The sequence below is a fragment of the Benincasa hispida genome, chromosome 12, assembly GCF_027475165.1.
Source record: "Benincasa hispida cultivar pf3 chromosome 12, pf3_genome.v1.1, whole genome shotgun sequence".
Classification (NCBI taxonomy): Eukaryota; Viridiplantae; Streptophyta; class Magnoliopsida; order Cucurbitales; family Cucurbitaceae; genus Benincasa; species Benincasa hispida.
In genome coordinates this window covers 68,918,465-68,936,692 of record NC_143489.1, presented here as the reverse complement: position 1 = coordinate 68,936,692, position 18,228 = coordinate 68,918,465, and the positions used below count along the sequence as shown (strand labels likewise).

Sequence of the window (18,228 nt, the reverse complement as noted above, 5' to 3'; positions counted from 1 at the left end):
GTGGGGTCATGCACGACAATCTTGAACTTGAAGATGGAAGTGGGGTCATGCACACCAATCTTGAACTTGAAGATGGAGCTGTTGGGATTGGTGTCCTAATTCTCCCGGAGTCTCGTTGTTTTGTAAAGATACACATTGTTCAATGAATAAAATAAGTGTTATTTAATTCTGGCATTTACTCATATCCAATAAACAAAGCTCCTTGGTTATCTTATGTGAAGTTAATCATATATATATGTGATATACAAGTGGATCATGCCTTAAGTGATAACCAAAATTGGTTTGTAGTATAATGATTAAGGTGGGATACCTGATCCTGGTGACACTACGGATACGGCACGCTTTGTAGAGGTTTGCAAGTGTTATAAACTAATACAGATGGTAGATCCTGACCATTCGTGCAGAGACGTGGAACGGGGGTGTCCTATATAAAGAGTTTGTATAAGACCTGGACCACGAGATGACTAGACTCTGTATATAACGTCATTGATACTAGAGGCTTGTATCTTTAAAGGACTTCAGTCTTCAGAATGCTTGTATCTCCAAAGGACTTCAGTCTTCAGGTGTGATCAACTTCAGAAGTCCAGGAGTCTTCTGATTGTAAAGAATTCCCTATAAGCTCTGAAGTATAGAATTGATGACCTCTCCAAATGAGAAGAGCTTCTCTATTTATAGAGTTCACAGGTGGGCTTGGGCTTGGTTGATCCATAGGTCTGGCCTTTGAGCCCAATTAGTTGGACTTGGGCTTAGTTGGTCCATGGGTCTAGCATTTGGGCCCACTTAATCGGATTTAGACTTGATTTGACGTTTGGGTCAAATTCAACCTATTTGTTGGGCTTAGTTGGACTTTGACCCAAATTATAATATTAAATTGGCCCAAATTAATCTTATCTCAACGGTCATGATAAAACCACATGGCATCATTGAACTTTGTCTTAAACTTCAATTCGAGATACATGTCCACTCCTAATTGGTCCCAAATTTGATGATTTGGAATTTGGTCATTAATTTAGTAAATGACATGGCAATTTGTGATTGGTCCAAAACTTCTCCTTCAACAACGTTCATGAATGAAACATTAGCGATCTATTTTTCTTTTTTGGAACAAAAAACTGTTTTATGAGCACAACTCCATTTTGCGTTTTAAAAACATTGTTTTTCATAAGCATAGTTTTCAACCACAAAATCATGCTTATTGTACAATTTCCATTTCGAGTTTTTTTTTCCCTTAATGATTATTGTCTTATAAAGTACATATTAAATATTAAAAATACATGTTTAAACTAATTCAAACATATATTATTACTAAAAAGATTTACGACTCAAATCTATGCATACTTAACTGGAAAAATAAAAATAAAAAGATAACTAATTAAATGTAAAAATAGTGACCAAATATGTTTGAACTAAAAACAATGTTGAAATGGGAGGGAAGACAAAAGATCGTAGTAAATTAGAAATACATTTAGGTTAAATTACAAGGTAATTTCTTAAACTTTCAAGTTTGTGTTTATTTAATGAATGAAAATTTAAAAGTATCTATATATCCTTTAATATTCAATGTTGAATCCAGTACGTCCTTAAATTTTTAATATTATGTCTAACCATTCTTTGACATATTCATCATTAAAATCAACGAAACTACTAAACATATATGTATAATATTCAATGCTTATAGTCTCAACAGTCATAAAATTTTGTTTTGTACATGATAGATTAATGAATTTATTTGAAAAAAATTAAACATATAGGAAATTAGTATAAACAAAATTGAAAATATAAAGACCTATTAGACATTTCAAAATTTAATGACTTATTAGAAAAATTTAAATGTCTAAAATCTATTAACTTCTATATAGACATCTGAATGAATCGAATTCCCGCAACAGAAGCGAATGGTCGCTTCTATCAATGAATTGGTTTTTGGAATTAATCAAAATACATAGAAGAATAGTATAGAGGACAAACAACAACTTAAACATGCTTTCTTAATTCACATAGAGGAAAGGGAAAGAAAGAAAACTTACCCTTGAAGATCTCCTTCTTCACGAATTTCTCTCCTTGAAGGTCACGAATTCTTAGTCGCTTCTCACGAACACAACAAGAACACAATAAATCCTCCAATGATGAACACTACCACAAGAGACTTCCTTACTATTCTCAAGGTGGTAATCAAGGTAGAGGTGTGGGCTTGCCTTCTTAATTTTTGGTGAGGGAGATAGGGAGAATTTGAGAGAGAATTTCATTACAGAGGAAGAAGATTAATTATGCAGAGAGTACTCCCAAGAATTTCACGTACTTAACTTTTTTTTAACCTCTCTATTTTGCTCGTGCAAGAGAGATGAGGAGAGTTATCAAATAACTCATTTCATTATGTGGAATAACTCTCAAGGGAGTTATTTTACAATTTAATTATATTGCATTAATATAATTAAATAAAATTATATATTATATCACATATAATATATATAACCTATAGTTTATATTATATCATATATAATATAACTCATAATTTATATTCTTTCATATAACCTATAGTTTTAATATGAATCATATTCACATTAATTTTAACCTATAGTTTTTATATGAATCACATTCATATAACTAGTATTTGAATCATATTCAAATACATATCTCTCTTATTAAATTTTATATTATAATGTATCCAAATACATTATATTATTTGTATCTCACACAGTTAATTTCCTTTAATTAATTAAACAATTCAAATTAATCCAAAATTAATTAATTCTCATTAAACCCTTATTGAGCTACAAGGGACCTTATGAACCTCTCCAATGATATGAGATTAATTAATCAATCAATCAACATTCATTAACTGTCAATCACTCCACCAAAGACTAACAGTTGCACTTTTCGCACTATAGATATATTTTCATGTCCATTGGATATAACCAATCAACAGTAAGTCGACCCTTCACAAGTTTCTCATAACTAAAGTTGGGTGAAAATTACCCTTTTACCCTCTTGTTGTTATATCTAACTTCTTAACCCTTGTTATATCTAACTTCTTAAGTATCATTGATCCCTTTAATGAAAAATTAATCATAGTCCAACTATAACTAGACCTCTCCCTGGCTAGTGAGAGGGTGAGGTGCCCATTGTTTAAAACCTGGAATCAGTTCTTAAGGGAGCAATTTATTTATTTACCCTATTATCGAGTTGAAGTGAATTTCATCTTGTATAGTTGTGTTCCCAACTCCCCACTCGGACAAATCCTCAAAATAGTAGGCATATTGAGTTGGTGAAACTGACCACCCCCACCTATAAAGATCAAAGGATCGCCCTCATAGACAGAAGTTCACAACTCACTCAAGATTAAGGTCAAGCCACCTAGGCCATCCTAGTGAAATGTAAGTTTTTTCAAGTAATGGCGTTATAAAGAGAGACTGATCATTTCGTGGCTCGATCTTATACAAACTCTTTGTATAGGATACCTCCATTCACATATTTCTACATGAATAATCAAAATAAAATCATTTATAACACTTTACAAAAATTGTAACAATTACAAAATGAGTTGTAATTGTAGTATCATCAAGATAAAGTACCTAGCCTTATCCATCTACTAAAGATCTTTCAAGTTATTACTCAAACATGATCCACTTATATGTCACCACATACATGTTTAAGCTACACTAAATAACCTGAGATCTTAGTTTTTTAGTTTTGGATTAATGCAAACTAAATGTTAAATAAAACAACACTTTATTTTATTAAATAAATAATTAATTTGAAGAAAAGATTTACAAACTACGAAACCAGAGTTTAGTGTCCTAAAAGTCATGTGTCAATTTTTATATTATCCACGGCTTGTAGTTATTTATATTTGGTATTCATATAAAACCACACCCTATTTGTCACTTTATCTATAAATAGTGGTATTGAAAAAACACACATTTGTGAGAAAATTCACTTTAAAATCTCACTTTGAATTTCCATATTATCCTATTTTAATTTTAGTTAATTTATTTTTAAAAATTTATTATAATATTATATTTTCTCCATATATGTGTTTGTTCATCCATTTCACAACAACCAAATATTTATTATTTTAAATGATCAGTCTATGCAATTTGTTTTGCCTACACCACTACCGCCAAATCCACTTCTTTAGTAAGTCCAAATAATTTATTTAAAAAATATATATATATATATATATAAATATAAAATAGGGCTAGATATTAATTAATAATATTAAATCTTGTTGACCTTCAAAGACCCCAAAAAACAAGCTACCTCCCTTGAAGAGAAACCCCCACGAAGCTTCCTTCTAATTTCCCTTCCTCTTTCCTTTCAATTTTATTATCCCTTTCTTTCTCTCTTCAATTATCAACAAATTCATTCCTTCTCCTCTCTTTTCACTCCCAGTTTCCCCCATATCGCAGCCGTCAATGGCCGACGACGACGACGACGGCGGACTCTTCTCTCCACCGTCCTACAAACGCTACGCCTTCAGCGGAAAAATCATGCTCGGCGCAATCATTTTATTGTTATTCGTCGTCATCCTCATGATTTGTCTTCATCTCTACGTTCGATTATACCTACTTTCCTCCTCCCGCCGGCAATCCCACAGCCGCATCCGCCGCCGCCGCCGCCGTGAGCACTTTGTCTTCACGGCGGAGCCTCGAATTGCTGCCGCTCCGTCGCATGGTTTGCCGCAATCGATTCTCAAATCCCTACCCGTTTTCGTTCACTCGGGGAAACCTGACCCGGATCCGATTTATTGTGCGGTTTGTTTATCGGAATTTGAAGAGAACGAAATCGGGCGGATTATTCCAAAATGTAACCACAGCTTCCACGTGGGATGTATTGATATGTGGTTTTATTCGCACGTGACTTGCCCGCTTTGTAGATCCGAGGTGAAACCCGAACTCGGATCTGGATCCGGCCCATTTGATGACCCGGTCGAGATAGCTATTGATATTTCTGAACCGGGTTCAAGCTCTGGTGAGGAAGAACCAGATCGTTGGTGTCCGGTTGAGATGGCGGCGTCGGTGGAGCTAGTGGACAACGAGTCGAGGCAAGTGGTCGACATGTCGGATGATGGGACGTCAAGGATAACGGCGAATTTTGTGAAGTCGTTGTCCGTGAAGGAGGAAATAGAAGCGGTGCATTCAGAAAGATAACAGTCTGTGGCGTAACGGAACGGGGTTGGAGTTGTAAATATCTATTTGGTGTCAACTAAAATACAAATACGAACTTTTCATTTTTTCCCCTTATTTTAATAGCGTTCGTTTTTTATTTTTTTGTTTTTAAAATTAAATATTTTTTGTTTTTGAAAATTAAATCTATAGGCATTTATTCATCCTTTAAATTTCATGTTTTGTTATATTTTTCCCAAATTGTTTTAAAAATTAAGATAAATTTTAAAAACAGATAGAATAACTTTTAAAATCTTGTTTTTCTTTTTGAATTTAACTAAAAATTGTACTTAAAGATGAAAATGATTAAAAGAAATGAAGAGAAAATATATTTAATTTTTTTAAAAAATAAAATAAATATATAATTATGCTTATTTTGACGACTACAATCATGATTTTAATACGATAAGAGATTATCAGAAAAAAAAATTAATTAAAAAAAAATCATGATCCATGGAAAAGAGTGATAAGTATAACAATCACGCATAATCTTATTCCAGCTCCGATTACCAAAAAATAAAGGAAAAAAAATCTCACTAAAAAGGATAAAACATTTTTAAATAACTCAATTTAAAAATAAAATCCCGCTTTAAATCTTATTTTGATGCCTATTTATTCCATTTTTGTTCTCTAAACTTTTAAAAACGTATATTATAGTCCTTAAACTTCTATATGACTTATATTTTCAGATGATTAAAATGTTAATGCTAACGAATCTAAGTTTCAATTTTGAATTAGATGGTAAAACGATTTTCTATAAGAAAATTCAAAAGTTTTTTTGTTCAACATTTTAGTTGTTTAGTATTTTGGCATATTGGTTGTTGATTTACTTCACTTCATTTTGTTCAACACATGCTAGATACAATTACATCCAAGAGTTAACAAAATCTTAATAGTAGATAAAAAAAATAAACACTTTTTAAAAATCCAGGGACTAAAATGATCATTTTTATAAGTTTAAACACCAAAATGGAAGATGCAAAGTTTATGAACCAAATTTAAACTAGGAATATTCATGGGTTGGGTTGAATGACTTTTTGGTCCCAACCGAATTATTCGAGTTGTTAATTTCTTCGACCCAAATAACCCTATGAATCCAACCCAACTCAACCCAACCATGAAACAACTCTTTTTAGGAGTGGAGAATAAAAGAAAGTAAAATAAATATGTAAGTAAAACATTTGTTAACATGTTTAATCAACCATAAAACATTTTGTTCTCTTTTTAGGATGAATCCAACCCTCTTAAAACATTTGGGTTGGGTTGGTTCGGGTTTTTGTTCTAAAAGAAAGTAAGTTGTAAATATGTAAAAATTTGATTTAATTATTTTTATATATTGAATTAAGATTAACAACTCAATTTCAATTTATATAATGGATATTTTCTTTCGAAAGTGCTAAAAAACTCTTTTTAGGAGTGGAGAATAAATTATCTAAACAAATGATAAAACTTGAATAAATGATTGTATCATAAGTAAAAAATATACATTATGAAGTTAATAATAAGTTCGGGTTGGTTTGGATAATTTTAGGTGAACCCATGAACCAACCCAACCCACAAAAAATTCATTTATTTGAACCTAACCTAACCCAAACCACATGGGTTGGGTTGATCGGTTTTTTTGGGTTTTTTGATCACCCCTAATTTAAACCATAAAATAACACTCATTTTTACTTATTTGTTTTTGAAGTCCTTTTATGTACGTTTCTTGCCCTTTTAATATGAAAATTTTTACAATTTTATATTTTTGCCTAATATAATTCTCAAACCAAAAAATAAAACCAACAAAGAAATTCATTCGGAAATAAATTTAGATATTTTTTTTTTCTTGGGGCAAATGGATAATAAAGTTTGGTAAAGTACCACTTTTTTCTTTTTCTTTTCCTTTTTTGGGTTTGGTGGAAAGTAAATCTAATCCTCTACTCAAGAAATTAATGATATTTTGAATGAATCTTAAAACTATATCATCATATTTATGATTATTTTGAATGCACTGCTAGAAATAAATTGATAAATTATTTATTAATTTTTTGAGAAGCATTTCAATTTTGCCCCCCACGTCAAATATGCCATTTTTTCCTCAATTTAAATTTAATAATTTAGTCCCTAATTCTTAAAAAATTAATCTTTATTAGTCATATAGCCATCCAAAAACAATGTTGCATAGCCTTAAGAAAATATTAAAGGACCAAAATCTTGCAATACTAATTAATAAATTTTGGATCAAATGGGCAATGCATTAAGAAATAACTTACAAAATGGTATAGAGAGAGAATCACTTCATTAGGATGGGTACGGTGGAACTCGCAGAGGCTATCATGATGTCTAATGGTAATTTCAGGATTCTTGAGGTTTGTTGGAATCTTTAGAATCTTTTTTTGTTGATGCAATATCTTAATGAATAAATTTTTTAATTTGACATTTTGTTCTAAATTTATAGAATAACATTATAGTAATTGCATTACGAAAATGAAAATCAGAAAATATAAATAATATAAGTAAAATGATTTCTTCCATTGGATTTGCATTGGTTACATTAAACGCCAAAATGTGCGTAAAAAAGAAAAAGAGAAGGAAAAAAAAGGGATTTAATTAGATTGCCTTCATTACATCATTCCAGAAGAGTACGGAATTCCCTTAGCAGGAATCCAAGCATCGCCATCAATAAATCGTCGAGGAGTGTAATCGGCGGCATGTTGTGGAGTAATATGTCTAATTCCTCGCCACTTCACTCTCTTGCTTTCATCAGCTCCTGGCCCTTTGTTCTGTACCTCGGCGTAGAACAACGTGTTCAGCCCAAAATCGCCCATCCATGGCAACCATCCTTCAGGCTGGATTATATCGTCTATCTGAGACCCGATTATAATGGTTCTTGAATATTGCTTCCAAGGGCGGCCCAAGTATGCCTTGTTGATGTTTTTGAATGGCAAGTAAGCTGGATCACCCATGAAATGGCAGCTTTGGAAGATCAATGCCGTCGGCTCCTTGCGGTTGAGACGGCCGTGAGCAGTTACGATGCATTGTTGGTTATCCATTGGCTTTCGCACCACTAGCTTGCAGTTCTGGAAAATGGTGGCGGCGTTGCCGAAGACGAAGTCGATGGTGCCACTGATTATGCAATCTCTGTAGAACTGACGGTGAGCGTGTGCGTAGAGAGTGTCTTGGTATCCGTCAATTTTACAGTTGTAGAAGATTGATCTGTCGGATTGAACTCGTAGGGCTACGGCTTGGTGCTTTGCTGCTCCAGCTGTGTTCTCGAATCCCATGTCTCTAGCGTAGAAATTGGCTCCAATTGCAGCTGAGTCAAATCAAATTATATTTGTTAGAGATATTTGTAAATTTAAGATCAATCATTAGTAGTTTAGTTACTTACCGAAGGTGGCAGTTTTGAATGTTTGAATACCATCGATAAAGTTCAAACTACCAGTAACGATAGTCTTGGTTGGACCATCACCGTACATGGTAAGATGAGTCATAGCCTTAGGAATAACAACAATTTCCTTATAAATTCCAGCCTTCACATAAATCACAAACGTTTTGTTACTCTTCAAAGGCACATCGGCCAAAGCTGCATTTATAGTCTTGTATTTCCCACTCCCATCTTGAGCCACCACCAAATCGGGTTTCATCGACGCCGCTGCCGCTTGCATCAAGCGTCTCTTTCCCTCGCTGACCCACGACGGCATTTCATCAGCATCGTCCTCCAAAAGTCGTCGTCCAGTCATTCCAGGAATTTGAAGTGAGCCCAACATGCCAGACAATTCGTTAACAATGGCAAGCCCGTTGGTTGTCATTTGTTGAGATGACTTCAAAAACTCTTGCATTCTCACACCAGCATCACCTGTAGTGTTCTCAAATCCATCTAAACAAGTTTGCTCGTACGTGAGAGCCCCACTGAGCCAAATCTTTAGATCAGCAACGAACTCGTCGAGTTTGGACATTTGGAAGGTGCCGATTCTTTCAAAGGATTCGTTCAAATCATCGATGGCGTATTCTAAAAGCTCACGACAGTTTTGAAGGGCTTGGTTGGTTCTTGGGTCTTTGGCTAATTCTTGAAGCGTGGTGGAATTTCTAATCGCCTCGTTTAGATTCCTCGTGGCAATCCTTAAGCCGACTTTTGCGAGCTCTTTAGGGTCTGTTGTGTTACCGGCTTCTGCCATTAGATTCTTCTCGCATACATCTTTGTAATCCGTCGGTTGGCAAATAGCTTGGATTGCTTTGGTTGTTGATGAAATCTCATGTGTTTCGCCACCGTGACCATCACCGTGCTCCTCTTTGGGTGCATTGTTGACGCCGACGGTAACGGCCACAACCATTGCCACGAGGATTAAAGAAGACACACTAATGATCGCCATCTTCTTCTTCTTTTTATCACCTTCGGCATTGGCAAATCCGTTTGACATTTTGAAAAAAACAAAAAAACAATAATAATAATAATAAAGTTTTTTTTTTAAAAAAAAAAAAAAAAAAAATTATTTCAGAGCTGTCGGGGCTTTATGGAAGAGAAGAGATCGATTGCCCCTTGAGGCTCTGGATGGTATGAGGATGTGGAATTGGGGTGAATTTATACGGGGAAACGAAAGTAAAAATAGAAAGTAAATTTCAATGGTTGTTATTTCTGTTACTAAATTGGCGGTGTATAATATTTTTTACCCACAAAATCGTGGGATTTGTGGTTGTTATTATTTTAATTTTTACCGTTTCTTGATTTTTGGAACCAAATTAATCGGAGTTCAAAGTGGACGATGACCAATGCAATTTCGAATACCGTTTTAGGGTTTTAGTATATATATAAAAGGAAGAAATTTGAGGTTTTAAATGATTGATGAGGTGTAAAATTAGAAGACATATGTGATATTATTTATAGTTATATGAAAAAAATAATAATATTATTATCATTTGTTTCATCTTACTATTGTTAAAATTATTACCTAATCAATTTTCACAATTCAGTTGTCACGTTAATTTAAATAGATGATGATATGTATGTTGTTCAATTGTAACAAAATAATCGTTGCATCATTTTTTATCTTATTTTAATTTAAAAGAACTCTCTAGTGTATTTCTAAACAAATTTTAAAGTTTAAATTAAAAAGTGCAACATTTCAAAATCTTTCAACATGGTGCATAATTGAAACATATCCTAAAGTTTTAATTTTTTTTTATATAATTTAATATTTATCCTATACTTTTATTATGATTGTTAGACTCCATGTCACTCTTGAAAGGAAGTATTGATACCACCGTATTATGACAATTTTTTTTTTTAAAACTCTGAGAAACTTTTCTAATGTAACATACTCTTTTGTCACGTTTAAAATAATTTTGAAACACACCTTTAATTATTCATGATCAATTTAGTGTTTAATTTTACACATTTTAATCACAACTTTTATACAATTAAAATTAATTTTAAATTATAAAAAATAATTTTTGAATAATTTTGAAAATGACAAAAGTGATTTAACCATTTTGAAATCACTTTGGAGTTGTTTAGGGGCCCAACATGAGATGTTATATCCCTACATCCTATATCATCTAGTGTTTGGAGACCCATTATCTTATCTGACCGATTTTAGTTGTTTGTGGTTCCAACGTGTTTCGTATCTCATCGTCATTTCTGATTAAACATACTTGATCATACTCGATCGTTCATACTTAATCAGAACTCCTCAAACATCAAAACTCTCTACATCATATATTATCTCAGTGACTCAAAGAGCCCCTTTATGTGTGTAAGAACATCCAAGATATGTTTTTAATCATTTAAAATCATTTTTTTACAACAAAAGCACATAAAAGGCAAAAAAATCTTAAGGATCATTAATCAAAAGGTCTTCTATAATTAATCTAGAGTAATTCGAAGTGTGTTTTAGAATGATTTTGAATATGACAAATTGAAATTTCGATGTAATTTTGCTATTTTCACTTTGGGTTGTCAATTTTACTACACACTCCAATTTTCTTACCAACTGGATCAGACCCTCGTTGGCAATTGGGCCTCAAATATTGAAATGGGCTTGCAATACGCGATCATTGGAAGAAGATGACCCATTTTGGGCTGGTGGCAGTGTCAACTTTACTCGGCCCAACCCAGTTGGATCTCTGAAGAAGATTTCCGGCCCATTGTAAACAAATTTGTTTATAAACCATTTAGGTTGAGAAATCCATCTAATTTGAAGTTTATTAAATTTTAGTTCCCATTATTTTAAATGTTTAATTTTATTTTTTTTCTATTTTTATCCTATCTTAAATTTAGTGTTTACTACTAGTTAATTGTGGATTTTTATAAATTTTTAGTATCTATTAGCATTTTTATTATAAATTTTTATTTTAAATAAAAATGTTTATAAAGCTAATTTATATCAAAATTTATTAAATAATATTGTATTTTATTGCATGAAAATTATTAATATTATTTAATCAATTTTGATAAAAAAATAACTTTATTTGGTTAAATAGCCTAAATTTAAAATTTATTGAAATTACAAAAACTAAGATTAAATATTTAAAAGTATTTTAAGTAAAATTGAACAAATTTTAAAATATAAAAACCCGACACTAATATCACTTTCTACGAAACTGGTTGTGTTTCACCTTCTACTATTAAATTTTTTTAATGACTACAGAATTTCAGACATTAATAAAAAGATGAGGGAAAATTTGAATTTGTTACCCCAAACTTGTTGTATTTTGTGAATTTTAACTCTAAATTTTCATTTCATAAAATTGCCTAAGTGTTGTGATTTCTGCCTTTTCACTTTTCATCAATTCACTGACTAGTTGTGATTATTTATTTATTTATTTTAAAAAAAGCAACAATTTTGTATACTCACGAATTTTAATAATATCAAATTCACCTCAAATTTAAGTTACTCTTTTCAAAACTCACCCAAAAAAATTTATCCCGTTTGATAACCATTTGTTTTTTTAAAAAAAAATTAAACCTATTTCATGCATATTTCTTACTATGATTCATATTTTTCTTAACTACAATGGTTGAATTCTTAGTCAAATTTTAAAAATAAAAACAACTTTTTGAAAGCTATTTTTTTTAGATTCCAAAATTTAGCTTTTAAAAAAAAAAAAAAAAACCAGTGGTGAAAATTAGACAACAAATGAAGAAATTTAGATGTAGAAGTATTATCTATAAACTTAATTTTTAAAAAATAATAAAATGATTATCAAACGGAATTTTAGTATCAATGTTTTTTTTAATAAATAAATTATGAAATGAAAACTTATTATAGAGTTAAAATTGTAGCACTTATCTAAGTTTAAGAAGAAATTTGATGAAACGATGTTAAAATTGATACAAAGATAAGTTTATAAAAACTAAAATTTTCCTTAAAGTTAAAAAATCTTTAATTGAAATTATGTTGAATTGAAAATGGAATAATAATAATAATAATTTTCTTCAAAAAAGAGGAAAATAATTCAAAAGTGAAAGTACATCTCTAGAAATGGGAATGGCTTTAATTTAATTTTTTAATTTTGTAAAATGAAAAAAAAAAAAAAAAAAAAAAAAGATTGGATAGGGATGGCTAGGGTTGGGAATTTGATTCCTTTAATTAAAACACCCACTTTTGAATGTATGTTGCCTTCCCATCCCACAAGTGTAAACAATTGAAGCATGCCCAACTTTTATGGGAATCTTGATATAAGAAATGAAGGAATTCAATTCCTACAAATCTTATTCCTAAAATTATATGCAACTACAAATATATAATTTTTTTATTTTAAAAAAAAATCTCGATGAGTATCTTGACCAGCTTCCATGCACCTCGATTAATATTACTAACCTGAACCTATAACATTTGGGCCTAAATTTTAACTTAGATGATCGTACAATTAACTATTTATAAAAACAATAAAAGTCAAGATCTTTGAACTAGATGATTTTCTCAATAATGTGAGTTAGAGTAACATGTCTTAATCCATGATATTGATCTTGTACGGGATTACGTCTCTTCTCGGTCTAGGTTTAGAACTTGAATAGGACTTCTTGATGGAGAGAAAAACTATTTAATGAGGCAAAGAAAGCAAGAAGATAATGTATAGAGGTCAATTTAAATTAAATCTAAAGTCATGTGTCAAGAAAATTTATAGGATTTTGAATTCTAGGAAGGTGGTTTACCATATATTCAACTCATTTCCTCTCAGTCTTTTATTAAATTCATAACCTTTATTGACCACTTAGTTCTTGTAATTTAGAGAAAATTAATATATAGTCTATATGCTTTAAGAATCAAAATTTATCTTTATCGTTTGATAAAACCTTACACATTCTAACTTTCAAATAATTATATGGACCAATTTTGTAATTTAACATCGAATTGTACATTTTTTAAATAAAAATATTGACCGATTATAAATCGCCACATCATTTCTCAAATTAATGATGAGATCACAAATTATCAAAAAAAAAATGACATGTATCCCAAATTGAAATTGATGACACAAGTTAGCGGATCTAATAATGTCATGTGTTTCGTTCTGACCAATGGATCAAATAAACTAATTTGATCTAATTTAATATTAATATTTAGACTCATGTTCAATTGAGCCAAAGACGGAGGGGAATTGAAGCGTATGACAAATTTTAGAGTTTAGTTTTGAAAAATGACATTCAAAACCAGCCAATAATAAGATTTATGTTAACTCACGTGTCACGAATTTTCAAATCCTTGTTTTACATTTGTCTAGTTCGTAGCTTTTGTTATTGATGAAACTACAAATACATAGCAAGTGTATAGTCATAAACAATGATAGGTTATGTATACATGGTAATTGTTGATGCCTTACTTTCCCACTTTTACTCTAGTCGATTAATTTTGTAAAACAAAAAAATGACCGTCTTCTTGAAAATACCCACCCTTCCTGATTTTTCTCACATAGTTATGTTTCAATCCATATTTTATTATTAATTTATATTCTATTTAACCACTTTTCTAATCAATTTAATTGAATTAAATATCTAGATTCTTCTACCAAATTTATATTTTAGATATCCATATTAGCAAATTTCATTTTATGTAATCAAATTTTAAATTTATTCAAATGTTTGAATTGTTTTTCATTATTTTATACATATTCTTATTAAATTAACCAGATATTTTTCCATATTTTTTAAGGTTAAATTGTTTTGTATATGTTATTAGATTCAATTGTACATATTTCATATTTAATCACTATTTTATTTAAAGTTTTACCATATTATATTATTTTAACGATTTGAAAAAAAAAATAGCCATCATTATCGTAAAATAACTTTTTGTTATTGACACAAGGCGACTATCGATTTTTGGTTTGTTGTGCTTTTCTTCTCATGTTATTGTTTTTTTTTATGACCTTAAACAAATTAGACTTATGTTTGACAGTTAATGGGGATGAGAATTCTCATAACCATGATTTTCAAGCTTTTAAGGTGCATATTTCGTCAAATCGATCGTTCCAACAATTTTTGGATTATATCCAAGGTAGCTTTTTTCTTCCGGTGAGTTAACTATATCTCGCTTGACAATATACTGGGTTGGTTCCACCCATTCGAATCTCATTAGGATTGTTGAATATAGAGATATTTTGTAGTTTATGTCAGTTTTATCAGAGTCCCCCCAAATCGATTTATTTGTAGTGGTTGACCATGTCTCATCTGTTGCCCCAAACACTGGAAATACACTGTATTTGAATAATGAATTAGCAAAAATTGATTATTCTTCCCAACTTCCTCAGGGCAACATTGAAATCGTTGATTTTCAAGATTTTGAGTCTTGTCAATATGGTATTCCCATTGAAGCCAATTTTAATATCAACAGGCAAATGAGAGTTAGAACAGATTGAATGCATGGACTAGAAGAAAGTTTGTGAATTGTTTAGTTTTGTTTACCTATAAAAAATGTTCTAATGATAAAAATAGTTGTAGTGGATGCAAGACTTGACCTTCCTCTCTCACTCGAATCAGTAAAGAAGTGGCTTTATTATCGAAACCAATTGCAGATTAAGACTCATTATTCCGAAAGGATTGATGAAACAAAAGAAATATTCGTCAAGGGTTAAGAGTCGATACCTGTGGAGAAGTTGTTTCTGTACTCACGTTGATGGTGTTTGAGGCTTAATGATTTCAAAGCAACAGAAGCACTTCTTTATTTTCTTGCCATTAAGCTACTTTAGGGCACCAAAAGCACTTTCTTTCTTCCCTTGAAGTTGTTTTGGGGGCACCGTGAGACTTCTGAAATACCTAATTTGATTTTGTTGGCAATAGATTTGGTTGAGTTTTTGGTTTAAATAAATGCTTGTTTAGGGTGCTAATAAGTTGTTGTAAGTGTAGGGATAAAATCCCTAACATAGTGAAAAATATCAGGACCTTTTCTCGAAATTAATTTAGAAAGCGTGGTATATCAGTACACTGGGAAAAATCAGAAAATCACAGAGACCAAAAATAAATACAACCTACTATAAAATTATAGGTTAAGCATGCATTATAAAATAAATCCTACAAACAAAAAGGAAACATACTATGGTTTAAGACTCGATTGATAAGACCACTTCTCCTTGAGGTTTCTTGAACACCACCAATGGGCTTCCTTCCTATTCTGTGAGAATTTTTGAGTATTGGTTTATGGGAACCAAATGAATTGGGAAGAAAAGAACAATTTTGGAGAGCTTGAAATTATTTTATGTGGGGAAAAGCTATAACCTGCAAAACTGCACATAGTTGTTCCGTGTGGAGAAAAGCTATCACCTGCAAATGGAGAGAGGGGAAATATGGGAGCTATCTTACATTTCAGATAACTCCTCTACGTGGGAGTTATCATTTGATTTAATTAAAAATGAAATAAATTAATTTAATAGTTAATTAAATCTTATTTAATTAATGATTTCATTTAAATCATATTTAAATGAAACATCTCTTACTTAACCTATAGTTTTAATTTAGTTATTTTTAAAATTAAATTAAATTAAATTAATAATTAATTATTTCTTCAATTAATTAATTACTAAATAAAATATCAAATATTTAATTTAGTCTACATTTGAATCATATTCAATTGTATTTCTCTCACAATCTATAGTTTTAATGTGCATCTAATACACACTAATTTTAATCTATAGTTTTAATATAAATCTAATTCATATTAAACTAATATTTGAACTCCTTCAAATATTTCATGCTCCCATAAATTAAAATAAATTTTGAATCATATCCAAGACTAAAATTATACTATAAAGTTTAATTAAAATATAAACTTTATATTATAATGTATCATTATATGTTATATCATTTTCCTAAGTGAATTTTAACATTTCAAACTCAATTCAAGGCATAATTACCTCAATTCTCTTTATGAGCTAGGATGGAGACCTCATGGAGCTACAAATCAGAAGCTCCAACGATATGAGGTTAATTGGCTAGACTCATTAACCAAATTAATCAATATTCATTAAATGTGGGTACACTCCACTAAAGACTCACATCTACACTCCTCTCGCTGCAGATATATTTTTGTGTCCAGTGTCCAAGATATGAACCAATAACAACAAGTTAGTCATTCGCGAGTGTTTGTAACACTATTTGGGTCAAATTACCCTTTTACCCCTTGATTACCTCTGTACCATTAAGTATCAGTGCTCCTATAATGAACAACTTGTTTATGGTCCAACCATTAAACAGAAACCCCTCTCGGGCCAGTAAGAGGGTAGGACCCTTTGTTCAAGTCTAGGAGACACTACTTAAAGGAGCACTCATCTATTTACTCTATAGTCGGGAAGGATTGAAATCCATCTTTTATTATTATGTTCCCAGCTCCTCATTCGGTGTTATCCCCAAAATGGTAGCATATTGAGTCAGCAAATTAGCCACTCTCACCCATACAAATCAAAGAAAAATCCCTCGTGAACAGGAGTTCATAATAGACTTAGGATTAATACTAAGTTGTCTAGGTCATCCTATTGAAATAGAAACCTAACTAGTCCATAGAGTTACATCTAGTGGTTACTATTCCGCGGTCCGGTTTTATGCAAACTCGTTGTATAGGGTACCCTCACTCACATGTCACTTACACGAACGTGTTGGATCATTGTATTTGTATCAAATACAAAGTGAGTCATATCCATAGTGTCACCAAGATAAGGTACCCAACCTTATCCCTATACTATAGACCCTTTAGGCTGTATCTTGAACATTGATTCATGTATGTCTTCACATACAGTTCAAAACTCATAAGATAACCTGGGATGTTAGTTTATTAGATTTAGGGTTATTAAGACAAAAATGAATATAACACAATCAATAACATTTATTGAAATAATACTAATAACTTTTTATTGATGACAGACAATTATTTACATTTACTATTTACGAGTTTTAGGGCATAAAACCTAACAATAAGTGTAGATTAGACACTTGTCAGAATGCATTATTTATCATGATAGTTGTTTAGGTAGAGTGTTTTTGTTGTTTTAAAATGGTTTTGAAACTTTAACCTTTAGAATTTAGAACGTTATGCATGTGCGCTAGCTTTGGGGTAATTGTGTCAATTGTTAATTATTATTTTTTAATATTATAATCTATTTTGCCATTTTCACAATTTTTTAAACTTTTTATTATTTTTCCAAACAAAAGTTTAAATTTTGTTATATGTCTGATCAACCTAAAGGCTTAATTTCACCAATGTTAACTAAGTCTAATATCCAATTCATTTGGCCCAAGGGCCAAGTCCATGAATTAATAAGTTAAATCCCATATGACCCGTAGGGACTCTATAAATAGAATAGTTTTCTTTCATTTGAAGGGTTTAGAAATTCTAGACTCCGATTAGAAAAAATTCTCTCAACTATTAGAAGACTCTTTAAGTCCCGAAGAATGAAGTCTTTTAAAAAATATAAGTATTCTTCCAAGACTCCAATTTTAAGAACATCCATGTGTTTCGTTTCCTCAAATCAGTCATACGCTTCTATAGACAAAATCAAAGGATCAACTACTAGAGATTGAATCACTTCCACGTAAATTAACATAAACACAAGTTCAACTCCACGAAACACATTTCTCTATAAATCTCATGTG

At 31.1% G+C, this 18,228-nt stretch overlaps 1 protein-coding gene and 1 pseudogene across 2 annotated transcripts; one reads left to right on the top strand and one right to left on the bottom strand.

Moving 5' to 3' along the window:
• Positions 1-4,210: 4,210 nt before the first annotated feature.
• On the top strand, positions 4,211-5,243 carry LOC120067691 (RING-H2 finger protein ATL2 pseudogene; annotated as a pseudogene). The gene has a single exon (XR_016525303.1). The product of XR_016525303.1 is annotated as an RING-H2 finger protein ATL2 pseudogene (transcript).
• Positions 5,244-7,692: 2,449 nt separating this feature from the next.
• LOC120068208 (putative pectinesterase/pectinesterase inhibitor 21) lies at positions 7,693-9,670 on the bottom strand. The gene is made up of 2 exons (XM_039019915.2): positions 8,539-9,670; positions 7,693-8,463 (listed from the first exon to the last, which is right to left on the bottom strand). Exons 1-2 carry the CDS (start codon positions 9,566-9,568, stop codon positions 7,772-7,774), a joined length of 1,722 nt encoding a protein of 573 aa, XP_038875843.1. The 5' UTR covers positions 9,569-9,670; the 3' UTR covers positions 7,693-7,771.
• Positions 9,671-18,228: the final 8,558 nt, after the last annotated feature.

What these genes read in the sequence shown, in the direction of transcription:
- LOC120068208 (XM_039019915.2), bottom strand. Translation starts at nt 9,568, where the DNA reads ATGTCAAACGGATTTGCCAATGCCGAAGGTGATAAAAAGAAGAAGAAG. An exon ending in ATTCAAAACTGCCACCTTCG is followed by an intron (nt 8,464 to 8,538) that starts GTAAGTAACTAA and finishes GATTTGACTCAG; the next exon opens with CTGCAATTGGAGCCAATTTC.